This window comes from Hyperolius riggenbachi, chromosome 11 (assembly GCF_040937935.1).
Source record: "Hyperolius riggenbachi isolate aHypRig1 chromosome 11, aHypRig1.pri, whole genome shotgun sequence".
Taxonomy (NCBI): Eukaryota; Metazoa; Chordata; class Amphibia; order Anura; family Hyperoliidae; genus Hyperolius; species Hyperolius riggenbachi.
This window is the reverse complement of record NC_090656.1, coordinates 13,668,280-13,684,237: the sequence shown is the minus strand read 5'-3', so window position 1 is coordinate 13,684,237 and position 15,958 is coordinate 13,668,280. Positions and strand designations below refer to the sequence as shown.

The following is a 15,958-nucleotide window of genomic DNA, read 5'->3' as shown; positions in this document are numbered from 1 at the left end:
TGAAATCTACTACACCAAAACCGCTACACGAAACCGCAAAACGCTAGCTGAAACGCTACAGAAAAATAAGAAAAAGCGTTTCAAAATCTGCTAGCATTTTGCGGATCTGCTAGCAGTTTTTGGTGTGCACCAGGCCTTACTGAGTGTTCTATGCACAGAGGGAGATATGGCTTGCTTGGCAGTTGGAAAACTGTCATTTCCCACAATGCAACGAGGTTCAGACAGCAAACTGTCAGGACTATGGTCATGACATCACACTGTGGGAGGGGTTCCACCACAATAACAGCCATACCATATCTCCCAACTTTTTGAGATGAGAAAGAGGGACACTTAAAGAGAACCAGAGATGAAGCACTCTCTTGTATTTTACCTTATAAATCAGTGGGGACATGACAGTAAACACCTAATCTGCTCTTTGTTTCATTGTTCTCTGTTTAATCTGACTGTTATCACCTCTGATAAGAATCCCCGACTGAGCACTCAGTCTAGCTTTGCTACGGAAAGATTATAGCTGAGTCTGTCTTCTCTGGTGTCTTTTCAAGCCCAAGCCTGCCACCTTGTGGCTCTGCTATAATGACTCAGCTACAATTGTTCCCTGCAAAGCCATACTGAATGCTCAGTCCGGGATTCTTATCACAGCTGATAACAGACGCTTTTAGCAGTGAGGATGAAACAGAGAGCATGGTAGGGGTTTTCTCTAATTTTCTTACTGATATATATGGTAAAATACACAAGGGTGCTTCATCTCTGGTTCCCTTTAAGCCACGCCCCTGCCACACCCTTGATCATGTCCCATCACACCCCAAGTCACACCCCTAGTCACGCATACTATAAAGATTTCATAAGAAAATATGTTGTTTTATAATTCAAACCACCCTGGTCCTTTCTATCCTGGTTCATTTTCCTTAAAATTAACATTTTAAAGTTAGTAATATATCAATTTAATTGATGGGAATAAAGTTTAGAGTCCAACACACACATATTTTTTAGTAGAGAAATATATATATTTACATAGAAAGAGGGACACATGAGGGTGAAAGAGGGACAGAGGGACAGGGCTCCCAAAGAGGGACTGTCCCTCCGAAGAAGGGACAGTTGGGAGCTTTGGCCATGCAGCGCCCCCTGATGGTCTGTTTGTGAAAAGGAATAGATTTCTCATGTAAAAGGGGGAATCAGCTACTGATTGGGATGAAGTTCAATCCTTGGTTACGGTTTCTCTTTAATATGGAGACTTTCTAACGTGTAGGATAATTTTTGCTGTCTCAGAAGGGATTGTTCCATTTTCTGCAGGGGCAAATACAATTGTGTCCAGTTTAGATAGCCTAAAGGTGGCCACACACTATACAATTTTTTTAAATATCTGTTGAATTTAATAATTGCAATCAATTTTTCTGACTGATTGTAACATTTGAAAAATATGACCAATGTACCACACACCTATGTTCAATTTTTTCCTCAATTATGATGATTGGAAACTCAGAGAAAATTGCTGGGGTGTGTATATTAATACATTAACAATCCAACACACACCATACAATCTTTAGTAGAAATTGAAGAGAAATATCTGGCATTCCGGATCGATTTAAATCGAAAAAAATGGGAAATCCGATCGGATTTTTCAGTCAAATGAGAAAAAACCTATATTTTTCGAGAGATACGATCGTTTTTATTGAATTACTGTAAAATCGGATCAATTTATTGTATCGTGTGTGGCCACCTTAAAGATACGTACGCATGCTCAATCATTGTTGAAATTATCGTTAGTATCAGTTTAGGAACATTTATTGTACTTGTATTACTAGGCCTGCCTAACCAGACCATATCACATGATCATGTATTTTGTACAATTTGCATGTATAACTTTGCTCTATGTTGTATAACCTTGTTATGTCTGTCATCCTTATATCCTTGTATATATTTATTGTCCAGCGCTGCGTAATATGCTGGCGCTTTATAAATACAATAAATAATAATAATAATTGTACAGAGACACTGCTGAGCTCACTGTTCTGCTCTGTGGATGGGGTAGGGAGGGGAGAAGTTTGGGGCATACCATTTCTAAGAGACAGAAGGGGTAGACCAGAAACCGCATCAGATTACAGAAGTTGTGGCTGTTAGATGATTTTGCACTCATGTTGTGGATTATCGTTATCTCTTCTGTCTACAGGAAGGTCATCAAACGGATTTTCTGTAACAACGTGAAGGCCGATGCCACCCTACCGTCAACCAGAGAGGCCAAACTTCTGGGCAGCCTCAGACATCCGTTCATCGTCCGCTCGCTGGGGAGCTTCCTGGAGAAAGAAGATTTCTGTATTGTGACAGAGTATTGTGAGGTACACAATTCCACCAAGTGGCACCAAGTGCTGTGAGGTACCCAATGCCACCAAGTGCTGTGAGGTACTCAATGCCACCAAGTGCTGTGAGGTACCCAATGCCACCAAGTGCTGTGAGGTACCCAATGAATACTGTGAGGTACCCAATGCCACCAAGTGCTGTGAGGTACCCAAGGTTTTTGTATTGTTAGCTGTATTGTGTATTGTTCTATGAGGTTAGGAAGAGAGGTTTTAGGGTTCGGTGTCAGGATAGGCGGATCTAGGGTTAGGCATGAGGAAGGGGGGTTTTAGTGTCATGTGACAGAAAGGAGGGGGGGGGGGCCAGGTAGGGCTAGGCATCAGGAAGGGGGGGGGGGGGGTTTAGGTTTATGTGACAGAAAAGGGGGGGGGTTAGGGTTAGGTGACAGAAAGGGGGGGGCTTAGGGTTAGGCATCAGGGAGGGTGGTTTTAGTATTAGGTGACATAAAAGGGGGGTTTAGGGTTAGGCGCCAGGAAGGAGTGTTTTGGGGTTAGTAGTAGCAGTAGGGTATTGTACCGTGTTAGCCATCAGTAAAAGCAAGAAGTTTTATACCAGGATGATACATTTATTGGCTAACTAAAAAGAATAAGAATAAGCAAGCTTTCGGCCTTGCAGCCTTCGTCGGGTTTAAACAGGATTTAAGCCCGATGAAGGCTGCAATGCCGAAAGCTTGCTTATTCTTATTCTTTTTAGTTAGCCAATAAATTGTATCATCCTGATTTAAAACTTCTTGCTTTTGGGGTTAGGCGTCGGATCTAGGGTTAGACGCGAGGAAGAAGGGTTTTAGGGTTAGCCGACAGGGGGTTTTAGGGTTAGTAATCAGGAAGGGGTTTTTTTGCTTTCAGGAAGGGAGGTTTTAGAGTTAGGTGTCAGGAAGGGAGGTTTTAGAGTTAGGTGTCAGGAAGGGAGGTTTTACGGTTAGGTACCAGGAAGGGGGGTGGGGTTAGCGTTAGGCATCAGCAAGGGGGGGGGGGGTTATGGTTAGGGGTCAGGAAGTGGGGGGTTTAGGGTTAGGCATCAGCAAGGGGCTTTTTAAAATGTACCAGAGACGACCTCCCGCGCATGCACAGATGACCCAGACTGGACCCGACTGAGCCAGTTACTGGGGCTGATTGCGGCTGAAAGGCAGACCGCGGGAGGACTGCGAGGGACCCACACGTGTTTATGGGGCTGGAGAAAGCCCCGGGTAAGTATCAAATCTGCAGCATTCATACTCTCTGGTTTACTTTAAAGGAATCATCAGCCAGATCATAAAAAATCCTCTTGCAGCTGACATTCCCCTTATGCTGACTGCTCCACTCTCTGCTGCCAACCCACGCTCCCCGCACGGTGCAGAGGACAACCTTGAGGTCATCTTTACTGCGTCTGCGCGAAGTGCCACTGTCAATCAAGCCCACGTTGTCCTCGGCTTACTACGCAGTTGTCTGCGGACCACGTGGGCTTGATTGACAGCGGCACTTCACGCAGGTTCAGTAAGGACGACCTCGAGGTAGGGAGCCTAGGACAGCAGCGGGGAGCGGAGCGGTTAGCGTGGGACAGTCGACTGCAAAGGGCTGGAGAAAGCCCCAGGTAAGTAAATCGGATTTTTTATGATTTGGCTGATGGGCATCGGAGGGGGAAGGGTTCTTTGTGTGAGAGTAGGTTTAGGTTTAGTTGTAGTAAAATATTGGTACGATTTACCAATGCTTTACTATCATCATTACTACTGTGAATATTTTTTTCATTTTCATTTGGCACCCAATTCAGAACGGTGTTTCCATTTACACTTATTCCGGCTTCACCCGCCGGCCATTTTTGCTTGCAGCCCTGTTTCATGCACACTTCCCTTCATCCTTTTTTGCCGCTGTTTGCTTCACTGAATCATCCCAGAGCTACATACAGACCACATAGTTCCTGGCAGTTTACAATATTCCCTAATATTTGCCATAATATGAGCAGATCAGTCGTTAGTAGAAGGATCCCCTTGTGATAACTGTGCCAGGTGTGTGCAGCCATATGTCTGTAGTCTGTAGACCTAACTCGCTGATATTATTGATATAAGAGCTCAGGCCTTGTCTGTTCTCTCTCAGGGTGGAGATCTTCACGGTTTCCTCCAGCATCGGAAAGAGAAAGGCCGGCCTTTACCAGAAGATCATGTCATGGAGTGGTTCATACAGCTTCTGTTGGGGGTCAGCTATCTTCACGAGAGGTGAGGTGATCGGTAAACTGATGGACTTCTTGACCTGTCTGTAAAAGGTTTGTCAGCTGCATGAATGACACTATACTGGACCTTTATAAATGGTGGTAGATAAAGATAGGGATCCTATTCCTTTGCACTCTGCAGGGTGGTAAAAAAAAACAACTTAGTATCTGCCGCTACATGCCAGGCTCCCCGGGTACCACCGCTTCCTGCCACACCTGTGACGACTGGCCAGGTCTGCCATCTCCACTTCTTTTTCTATTACTGAAATCTTGAGCTACAGCAGAGCTCCCGCTGGTCCATTGCTTTTGTCGTGGCTCCAGTTTTCAGTAATGCAATAAGAAGCGGTGATGGCGGTTGCGGTGGGTCCAGGGCCGGCCCGCCCATGAGGCGGGGTGAGGCGGGTTCCTCAGGCGGCAGGAAGTGGAGGGGCGGCACCAGATGACGTGGCTGTGATAGCGGGGGGGAGCCGGAGCCGCGGTGAGGGCAGCCCGACCTCTCCCTCCCTCTCCCCGGGCCGCTCTCCATGCTCCCCCCCTCAGACTGCAGGCAGCAGAGTTAGCGCGCAAGGAAGCGCTGCTGTACACAGCTGTTACTCACCTCCCTGGATCCGATCGCCGCTCCCGCCCTGCTGGTCTCCTCTCTGCCTAGCCGGCTGATACACACGCGGCTGCTTCCTGTGTAAACAGGAAGCAGCCGCGTATGTATCAGCAGCGGCTACATTGCAGAGAGGAGACCAGCAGGGCGGGAGCGGCGATCGGATCCAGGGAGGTGAGTAACAGCTGTGTACAGCAGCGCTTCCCTGCGCGCTAACTCTGCTGCCTGCAGTCCGAGGGGGGGAGCATGGAGAGCGGCCCGGGGAGAGGGAGGGAGAGGTCGGGCTGCCCTCACCGCGGCTCCGGCTCCCCCCTCGCCATTATGAGGGGGCACCTACCTACTTAACCTATACTGGGCAAGCTACCTATCTATCCTATACTGGGGGGCACCTACCTAATCTAACCTGTACTCGGGGGCAGCTACCTATCCTATACTGGGGGGCACCTACCTAATCTAACCTGTACTGGGGGGCAGCTACCTATCTAACCTATACTGGGCAAGCTACCTATATATCCTATACTGGGGGGCACCTACCTAATCTAACCTGTACTCGGGGGCAGCTACCTATCTATCCTATACTGGGGGGCACCTACCTAATCTAACCTGTACTGGGGGGCAGCTACCTATCTAACCTATACTGGGGGGCAGCTACCTATCTAACCTATACTGGGGGCAGCTACCGATCTATCCTATACTGGGGGGCACCTACCTAATCTAACCTGTACTCGGGGGCAGCTACCTATCTATCCTTTACTGGGGGGCACCTACCTAATCTAACCTGTACTGGGGGGCAGCTACCTATCTAACCTATACTGGGGGGCAGCTACCTATCTAACCTATACTGGGGCAGCTACCTATCTATCCTATACTGGGGGGCACCTACCTAATCTAACCTGTACTGGGGGCAGCTACCTATCTATCCTATACTGGGGGGCACCTACCTAATCTAACCTATACTGGGGGCCAGCTACCTATCTATCCTATACTGGGGGGCAGCTACCTATCTAACCTATACTGGGGGGCAGCTACCTATCTAACCTATACTGGGGGGCAGCTACCTATCTAACCTATACTGGGGGGCAGCTACCTATCTAACCTATGCTGGGGGGCAGCTACCTATCTATCCTATACTGGGGGGCAGCTACCTATCTAACCTATACTGGGGGGCAGCTACCTATCTAACCTATGCTGGGGGGCAGCTACCTATCTATCCTATACTGGGGGGCACCTACCTAATCTAACCTGTACTGGGGGCAGCTACCTATCTATCCTATACTGGGGGGCACCTACCTAATCTAACCTATACTGGGGGCCAGCTACCTATCTATCCTATACTGGGGGGCAGCTACCTATCTAACCTATACTGGGGGGCAGCTACCTATCTAACCTATACTGGGGGGCAGCTACCTATCTAACCTATACTGGGGGGCAGCTACCTATCTAACCTATGCTGGGGGGCAGCTACCTATCTATCCTATACTGGGGGGCAGCTACCTATCTAACCTATACTGGGGGGCAGCTACCTATCTAACCTACACTGGGGGGCAGCTACCTATCTAACCTATACTGGGGGCAGCTACCTATCTATCCTATACTGGGGGGCACCTACCTAATCTAACCTGTACTGGGGGCAGCTACCTATCTATCCTATACTGGGGGGCACCTACCCAATCTAACCTGTACTGGGGGGCAGCTACCTATCTAACCTATACTGGGGGGCAGCTACCTATCTAACCTATACTGGGGGGCAGCTACCTATCTAACCTATGCTGGGGGGCAGCTACCTGTCTAACCTATGCTGGGGGCAGCTACCTATCTAATCTATACTGTGGGCACCTACCTAATCTAACCTGTACTGGGGGCACCTACCTAATCTAACCTATACTGAAGGGCAACTATACTGGCTACCTATACTGGGGGCACCTACCTAACTAACCTATACTGGGGGTACCTACCTATCTAACCTATGCTTGGGGCAACTATACTGGCTTCCTATATTGGAGGCACCTACCTAGCTAACCTGTACTGGGGGCACCTACTTATCTAACTTATACCGGGGGGGGGGGGGGTGCCTGCCTATCTAACATACTGGGGGCAACTATACTGGCTACCTATACTGGAGGCAACTACCTGGCTAACCTATACTGGGGGCAACTTTACTGGCTCACCCATGCCTGGCCACCTATACTCGGGGGGGGACCTATAAGCTGGCTACCTATACCGGCGGGGGGGCGCAATTTTTACACCCTCGCCCTGGGTGCATTTTAGCCTAGAAACTGCACTGTTGCCGCCGGCCTCCGAGTCCGACGACTCCGAGCTCTGCAGCCTCTCCTGTCTCCTCCAAGGCTGCACGCTGGTGACGCTGCCTAGTGCCTAAGCCTGCTAATTTGATGGTGGCGGCTGCCGCCCGCTCTGCTGCCCTGGCTGCGGCTGATTGTCACGGTCAGTCACTGAGCAGCGAGCGCCGCCGACGTGACCGTGACGATGAGGCTGGCTGGCTGCCGCCGGCCGCCGCTCACTGGCCCAGCGCGAGATCCCTCAGATCCGAGATGGAGCATGCCCGCCGCAGACCGCAGCCGTCTGTCCCCTGCCAGTGCAGGATGCATGCTGGATGCGGATGCCCGCCCTTCGCCGCCGCCAGACCCGGAGGGAGACCCAATCCCTGGTGAGTCAGTCACTCACTTTGCTGCGTCACTCAGGCTTTCCTTCACGGACACGGTCGGTTGTGTGGGGGATGTAATGTTATGTAGAAATATTGGGGGGGGGGGGGGGGGGGGCGCCTTTACGATCTTTGCCTCAGGCAGCAGAAAGTCCAGGACCGGCCCTGGGTGGGTCTCTGCCGATGCAACGGGGAGCTTGACATGTAGCGGTGGACGTCAGGTGAGTGTTCCCCAGGCCCTTTAGTGGTGGCGAGCAACCGTTCAGCCCTAGGCCAAGTATGTTGGGGCTCCCGTTTCAGGTGTGGCAGCACCCCTCCCATTCCATGTGCAGCCTTCTCTTCCATGGGTATCATTCATGTACTGCAGACCCTTTCTTTCATGATCAGCCCCGTTGGGCATCAGTTTTCCCTTTTCATGTGTTGTTCTCCATTTGCAACCTTTACTTTCATATGTAGCAACCCCTATGTGTGGCCAAGTGCCTCCTTGGGCTGCAGCTGCCCAAGGCCTAGGCCTTTTGTGGCTTTAGCAGAAATCTGGCCCTGGTGAGCAACGCTTAGGCGAATAGCTGCTATTTATTTATTTATTGTATTTAATTATTTATAAAGTGTCAACATATTACGCAGCGCTGGACATAAGTTAACTTTAAAGACCATGTTTAGTTGTGACATACAGCAATAAGTCTATACATGCAAACCAGATCACACAGCACAGTATGAGTACAATCGGTCACTGGATGGGAGCGTGGAGATTAGGCAAGTTAGGTTCACTCAGATGCATAGCATGGGGGCACAGTAATGGAGGTGCATGATCAGGTAGGAGACATAAGGAGGAGGACCCTGCCGAAAGCTTACAATCCAGAGGGAGAGGTAGGGACACGAAAGGTAGGGGACCAGAGTTCATCTGTGGCCTTAGAGCTCCAGTGAGTGGGGGTAGGTCAGAGTGAAAAGGTGTGTTTTGAGGGCTTTCTTGAAGATGTTGGAGGGGGCTGCCCTAATGGGTGGAGGTAGGGAGTGCTATAGTGTTGGAGTAGCTCTGTCTTGAGACGGCATGCATGGGATTGGGTGATGCGGGGGACAGTCAGGCGAAGTTCATTGGAGGAGTGGAGTGAGCGGCTTGGTGTGTACCTCTGAGTAAGATCATAAATGTAGGTGTGGCAGGTTTTGTGGACAGATTTGTAGGCCAGAAACTATCTTAAATCTGATTCTGGACTGGATAGGAAGCCAGTGGAGGGATTCACAGAGGGGAGCCGCCGTGGTGGAGCGATGGGAGGAGTGGATAATTCTGGCTGCCGCATTCATGACGGACTGCAGCGGGGCAGTTCAGGTCATAGGGAGACCAGACAGAAGGGCATTGCAGTAGTCAAGGCGGGACATTATGAGGGCATGGATGAGGAGTTTGGTGGTGACAGAGGTCAGGAAAGGGTGGATTTAGCAGATGTTACGGAGGTGGAAGTTGCAGGACTTGGATGTGGGGAGTAAAGGAGAGTGCGGAGTCCAGGGTGACACCCAGACAGCAGGCTTGAGAGGTAGGGCAAATAGTAGTGTGGTTAACAGTGACATTCACATCTGGAAGGGTCAGGGATGGCTGGGGTGGGAAGATCTTAAAATCTGTTTTGTCCAGGTTTAGTTTCAGGAACCTAGTGGACATCCAGGAGGAGATGGCTGATAGTGGTGGATAGGTCAGGGATGTGGAGGTAGACCCATGGAGGAGATAACCTTGCCAATGGAGGAAGTATATAGAGAGAACAGTAGGAGGCCAAGGACCGAGCCTTGGGGGACTCCCATTGGTGGTGGATGAGGACTCATTGAAGGAAGTCATGAAGGAGTGGTTGGAGAGGTAGGTTTTGGTTAAATCCGTGGCAGAGAGGGAGAAAACGAAGGGTGGGGGGTGGATTTAAGCAGGGAGTTGAAAGTGGCAATGAGATGCTGGGGGTTGGAAGCTTGTGCCTCACCTGTCCCGGCTGGCGGCAGCGGCGGCAGGCACTTTTAGGTACGCGGTCTTCCTCCTTCTCTATGACCGGGCGCGTGTTGTGTGTAAACACACGCTGGTCATAGAGAAGGAAGCAAGACCGCATGGCAAACAGTGACCCAGACTGTGCAGCCACCGCTGAGAAACTACTGCTGCTGCTACACATGCAGGGGCCTGTGGAGCAGTGGTGTAATGGCCAGGGGGTGGGTAAGGGGGCCCCCGCTTCAGTTTGCCCCAGGGCCCTGGAGCCCCTTAATCCGGCTCTGAGCATATGGCCCTGTATGTCTTCAGAAAAAAGTTATGTCCCATAAATGCGCTCCCGCCGTTAGCCCCCTGATCAGTGAATGGGAATATAATTCCCATTCACCAATCTAAGTCCCCCGCAAAAAAAACGAGGGTCTCTTAACAGAGACCTCGGTCTTTCTGTATAAAAAAAAAAGTTCCCGGTCTTCATTCTAGTTCCTGGAAGCATCATCATACGCTTCCAGGTCTTTTTTGACTATGGCCATCTTGTGGCCAAATAGTAAACTACACCCACATACATTTTTTAATAAAGAAATACATTAAATTACATTTAAAAATTAGCTGTTTACTTCCCCACACCAAATATTACCCAAATAATTTAAATTAAATTAAATTTAAATAAAAAACAAAACCGAGAAACGCATAAATGGTTACCGAATGGTCTGAACTTTTTAATAATGCATGTCAAAGGAGTATATTACTATAATTTTTTTTAATTATGGGCTTGTAAATAGTGATGGACGCAAATTGAAAAAAATGCACCCTTATTTCCAAATAAAATATTGGCGTCATACATTGTGATAGGGACATAATTGAAATGGTGTTATAAGCGGGACAAATAGGCAAATAAAATACATGGGTTTTTTTACGCATTGAACCAGCCATGCGTAAAAATGTATGTGTTAATGTTCCTGCACTAGCGGGAATGCGTAAAAATGTACGCAATGCGTCCCGCCGACCTCCGAGGTCGGCAAGCTGCCAGCGGGGGACTGGAGCAGCAGTGAGTGACTACGAGGGCACAGGGTGGCTGCATGGGGCTGGTAAAAGCAGAAATAGCTGGTGGCGGGGGACTGGAGCAGCAGTGAGTGACTACGAGGGCACAGGATGGCTGCAGGGGGCTGGTAGATGCAGAACTAGCTGGCGGCGGGGGACTGGAGCAGCAGTGAGTGACTACGAGGGCACAGGATGGCTGCATGGGGCTGGTAGAAGCAGAACTAGCTGGTGGCGGGGGACTGGAGCAGCAGTGAGTGACTACGAGGGCACAGGATGGCTGCATGGGGCTGGTAGATGCAGAACTAGCTGGCGGCGGGGGACTGGAGCAGCAGTGAGTGACTACGAGGGCACAGGATGGCTGCATGGGGCTGGTAGAAGCAGAACTAGCTGGTGGCGGGGGACTGGAGCAGCAGTAAGTGACTACGAGGGCACAGGATGGCTGCATGGGGCTGGTAGAAGCAGAACTAGCTGGTGGCGGGGGACTGGAGCAGCAGTGAGTGACTGCGAGGGCACAGGATGGCTGCATGGGGCTGGTAGAAGCAGAACTAGCTGGCGGCGGGGGACTGGAGCAGCAGTGAGTGACTACGAGGGCACAGGATGGCTGCAGGGGGCTGGTAGAAGCCCCAGGTAAGTGAAACTCATTTTTTTATTTTGCTTGGACATTCCCTTTAATTACGGTAGCATTTATTAATTTCAAACTATGATGGCCTAAAACTGAGAAATAATAAATTGTTTTCCATTTCTTTCTTAATATTCCTGCTAAAAGGGATTTAGAATAAATTAATTCTTAGCAAAATGTACAACCCAAGAAAGCCTAATTGGTGGCGGAAAAAAACAAGATATAGAGCTTGATCCACTAAAGGGTGCTAACACAATTAGCACGTCTAAAAGCTTTGCACGTGCTAACCAGGGTGCTAGGTAGTTTGCACGGCAAAGCTGTTACTGTTCGCGAGCTATTTTAGTGCGCATAAAAGTTTGCGCGCATAAAGTTTTACCCGCACTACTTCGCATGCAAAATCAGCTGCTTCGCATGCAAACTATGCTTATCACACTACTTAGCACGCGAAGCGGCTGATTTTGCACGTGAAGTAGTGCGCATAAAACTTTACGCACGCAAAACTTTATGTGCGCTAAACTTTACGTGCACAAACTCTTATGCGCACATTAGCGCGCAAAGAGGCAGTTTGCACGTGATAAGCGGCTTTTCACTGGCGTGCTAACACTTGGCATACTTTTGTGAATCAAGCCCATAGATCAATTCATTGTGATGAGTAGTGATAAACTTATTGGCAAATGAATGGTAGGTGAAAGTTGCTCAGATGCAAAAAATACACAACCCTGTGGGCTTAAGTGGTTAAAGTGGTATGAAACTCTTTGCTCTAAAACATTATTTAAAAATATTATTTACAGCATAAAGCCTACTGCCACAAAGAAATTGGTAGCAGAACAGCAATCAAACAGTTAAACACAGCACTTTCTCTTCTTTAGTTGGAAGCTTAGACTCGAATCTGAGGAGGTGATTGCATTATCTTGTTTATGTTTCCCTATCGGCCATTAGTAAACATTCCTTGCAGTGCTTCAGGTAGCGCGGTCAGCAGAATGTGAAAAAGGAAAGAAATCTCATTAGATACATTTTAATATATAAATACAGCATCTATGCAATGGCTGATTTCAGAGCAGATAAACTGTACTTTGGGAACTTGTGGTTTGTAAACAGGCAAAATTACTTGTGCACAACAGCAAATATAGCTGTATGGGTAATAAAAAGTAGAAAAACATGTTTTTACTGAATATTATTGAATAATAGAATATTCAACCTATTGAATATTATTCCCAAAAAGTAAAATCAACTTTTCGGCTCTAGCCGAAATAAAATATGACTCCTGAGTCCTTGGTCAAACAAATTGGAGGACAGAAATGTTGTAAAATACTCGGAAAATCAGTCATTTGAAGAAAGTGCCTCAGCCAATCGTTAAGTTTATTGCAGCCAAGTCTAAAGGCTCATACACACATCAGACTATAGTCTTTGGAAAATGAAAGATCACAGACCAATTTTACCCCCTTCCATGTAGTATGAAAGCCATACCTACACAGTCTTTTCTATGGAGCTGAACTCCCCATCAGAAAAAATCTTTGCAAGATGCTGCACACAAAGATGCTGTACACATTTAAAAGATCAGTATCTGCAAAAGATCTGTTCCTGCAAAAGATCCACTCCTGCAAATTGCATTCATAGTCTATGATATCTGCAGATCCTCATACACACCTTGTTTAACAGACATTCATCTGCAGATCAAGCAATCATCCGCAGATCTGAAAATCCATCCTGGTGAATCTGATCTGCAGATGAATGTCAGTTAAATCATGTGTGTATGATGATCTGCAGATCTCATAGACTATCATTGCAATTTGCAGGAGTGCATTTTTGTCAGGAACAGATCTTTTGCAGATACTGATCTTTTGTGTCTGTACAGCATCTGTGTGTGCAGCAGCTTGCAAAGATTTCTATCTGATGAGGAGTTCAGCTCCATAGAAAAGACTGTGTAGAGTATGGCTCTCATACTACATGAAGGGTGGTAAGATTGGTCTGTGATCTTTCATTTTCCAAAGACTATAGTCTGATGTGTGTATGCACCTTGAGGTACACTGGATTATGGGTAATCAAACTCCTGTAGCACCTAACCTTAACCACCCTGGCGTTCTATTAAGATCGCCAGGGCAGCTGCATGAGGGTTTTTTTTAAATTAAAAAAAAACTATTTCATGCAGCCAACTGAAAGTTGGCTGCATGAAAGCCCACTAGATGGCGCTCCGGAGGCGTTCTTCTGATCGCCTCCGGCGGCCAAAAGTAACACGGAAGGCCGCAATGAGCGATGAGCCATGAGCCATGGCGACGAGCGGAGTGACGTCATGGACGTCAGCCGACGTCCTGACGTCTGCCGCCTCCGATCCAGCCCTTAGCGCTGGCCGGAACTATTTGTTCCGGCTGCGCAGGGCTCAGGCGGCTGGGGGGACCCTCTTTCGCCGCTGCTCGCGGCGGATCGCCGCAGAGCGGCGGCGATCGGGCAGCACACGCGGCTGGCAAAGTGCCGGCTGCGTGTGCTGCTCTTTATTTGATCAAAATCGGCCCAGCAGGGCCTGAGCGGCACCCTCTGGCGGTAATGGACGAGCTGAGCTCGTCCATACCGCTAAGGTGGTTAATATTATAGGTTGAAGAGTACCTGACATTGATGTGCGCGTGTCTCTGCCATGCCCCAGTCTGTTTTTCAGCACAATTTATTTCGAACAGCGTTGTCATTCATCCAATAGAATGTCTTCTTCTCCCCAGTGCAGCAGACTTCTGCAACAGTACAGCATAGCCACTCTATTTGGATATCCTGCTGCAGGTGACTTAAAGGATGACTTAGTCCTTATTAAAATCTAAAAATTACACCTTGTGTGTGTATGGGTAGGTGTGCATAGGCTTACCGCACCTCCCGTAGCCCGGTGTCTGCCTCAGTTTTCTGGCTATGCCTCCCGTTGTCCTTGGAGTGGTCGGCGTCCTTTGCCCTGGACATACTGTGCTGCGCCTGCACAGTTTGCCCTCTTGGGGCGGGTTGTGCGCGCTGGCTACGTCCTCACTTGGGCATGCGCACGTACAGCACACTGGGTCTCCGGCGAGCGCGATAAGCCGCCCCAACAGGATATACTGCGCATGCGCGCAGTACAGTATGTTTGGGCAAAGGTCACCGACCACTCCGAGGACAGCAGGAAGCATAAAATTAGGTGAAATTAATTACAATATTTTCAGTAATTTTGCGTTCCTATTATGCATCACAATTGCAAATTTCGATGCAAAATTTGTGCTCATGACTTCTGCCCAGGATTATGGCTTCTGTGCAGTCAGCGATAATCCTGGGCGAATCAGCTTGCAATGGATCCATTGTGTGCCCACCCACCACAGTGGATTCATTGCAAGCTGACAAGTGTGAAGGATTCCTATATATAAAATAGGAGCCAATCACTGTTAATTTTGCGATGAGCAGAGAACACATGAAAAATGTCCATTCTCAGCTCAAATGGAACACAACCTCATGGGAAGAATCACTACGGACCAGTAACTGATATTTGGCCTCAATTCACTAAGCTTATCTCCTGTCTTTAATAACTCTTCTAGAGTTGTTACCATGGTGATAAGGCATGTAGTATTCAGGAAACATTTTACCTCAGGCAAGCCTAAAGTTAACTCTTCTGTCTTTAAGTTAACTCTTTAATCCTTAAAATAACTCCAGAGTTAAATACAGGCTGTTCATTAATTGCGTGTGAAAATAACTACAGAGGAGGTAAATTAACTACAGAAGAGGTAAATTAACTACAGAAGAGGTAACGTAAGGAATGAAGAGATACGATAACTCTCTTACTGTGTGGAGGTAAGTTTTCTCTCGCCTTATTATCTCCAGCATGATCTTAGTGAATTGAGGCCTTAAAGTGTCTTGTTAGAAGTGACTAGCCAAGATCTCTTCTGATCAGAGTCAGGACAAGGTCCTCCAGCACCCAAGGCTGAGACACCAAAGTTCCCCCCCCCCTCCCCCATCCCAGCTGTCACACACTGATTGCTATTAGATTAAGAGGCGCCCCAGGACCACGGCCAGTTCTGGATTTTTTTGCTGCCTGAGGCAAACTTGTGAGGATGCGCCCCCACCCCCCAATTTGGTATGGTCACACAGCACCCAACAATTTACTCTTCTTCATTTAATGTTCTCACATGACATGCTGCAGCTCAACACAACAGCACACTGACTGGCTGTGAGTCTGTGACAAACAAACTCACCCTCTTCCACGCTATTCCTCCTCAGGAAGGTACACACAGTACAAAAATTCTGCCCCTGAAATCCCTGATGCAAATGCTTCACCTTGCTTCATGAGAGATCCGGCCCTGGCCAGGACTCACAACACCTTAGAGGGATACATGGCAGTCACTGCTATGTATCCCCTTTTGTTATTTCTCCCTGCTTCAAACACACTAAGGAATGATAGCTGAGTGAGTTGTGCGCCCCCTCCTACACTGAGCTCTGAGGCTGGAGCCTCTCTCGCCTCTGCCTCGGCTCCGCCCTGCGCCCCATCCTACACTGTGCCCTGAGGCTGGAGCCTCTCTCGCCTCTGCCTCGGCTCCGCCCTGCGCCCCCTCCTACACTGTGCCCTGAGGC

The 15,958-nt window shown here is 48.5% G+C and overlaps 1 protein-coding gene across 6 annotated transcripts in view; it reads left to right on the top strand.

Annotated features, from left to right (window-relative positions):
• LOC137538028 (serine/threonine-protein kinase Nek11-like) overlaps positions 1–15,958 on the top strand; it is a 468,978-nt gene that overhangs the window by 149,673 nt on the left and 303,347 nt on the right. For all 6 annotated transcript variants that reach the window (XM_068259965.1, XM_068259961.1, XM_068259962.1 and 3 more), the window contains 2 exons: positions 2,168–2,333; positions 4,422–4,540. In XM_068259965.1, coding sequence (XP_068116066.1) covers positions 2,168–2,333; positions 4,422–4,540 — 285 coding nt within the window. The remainder of the gene's footprint in view (positions 1–2,167; positions 2,334–4,421; positions 4,541–15,958) is intronic.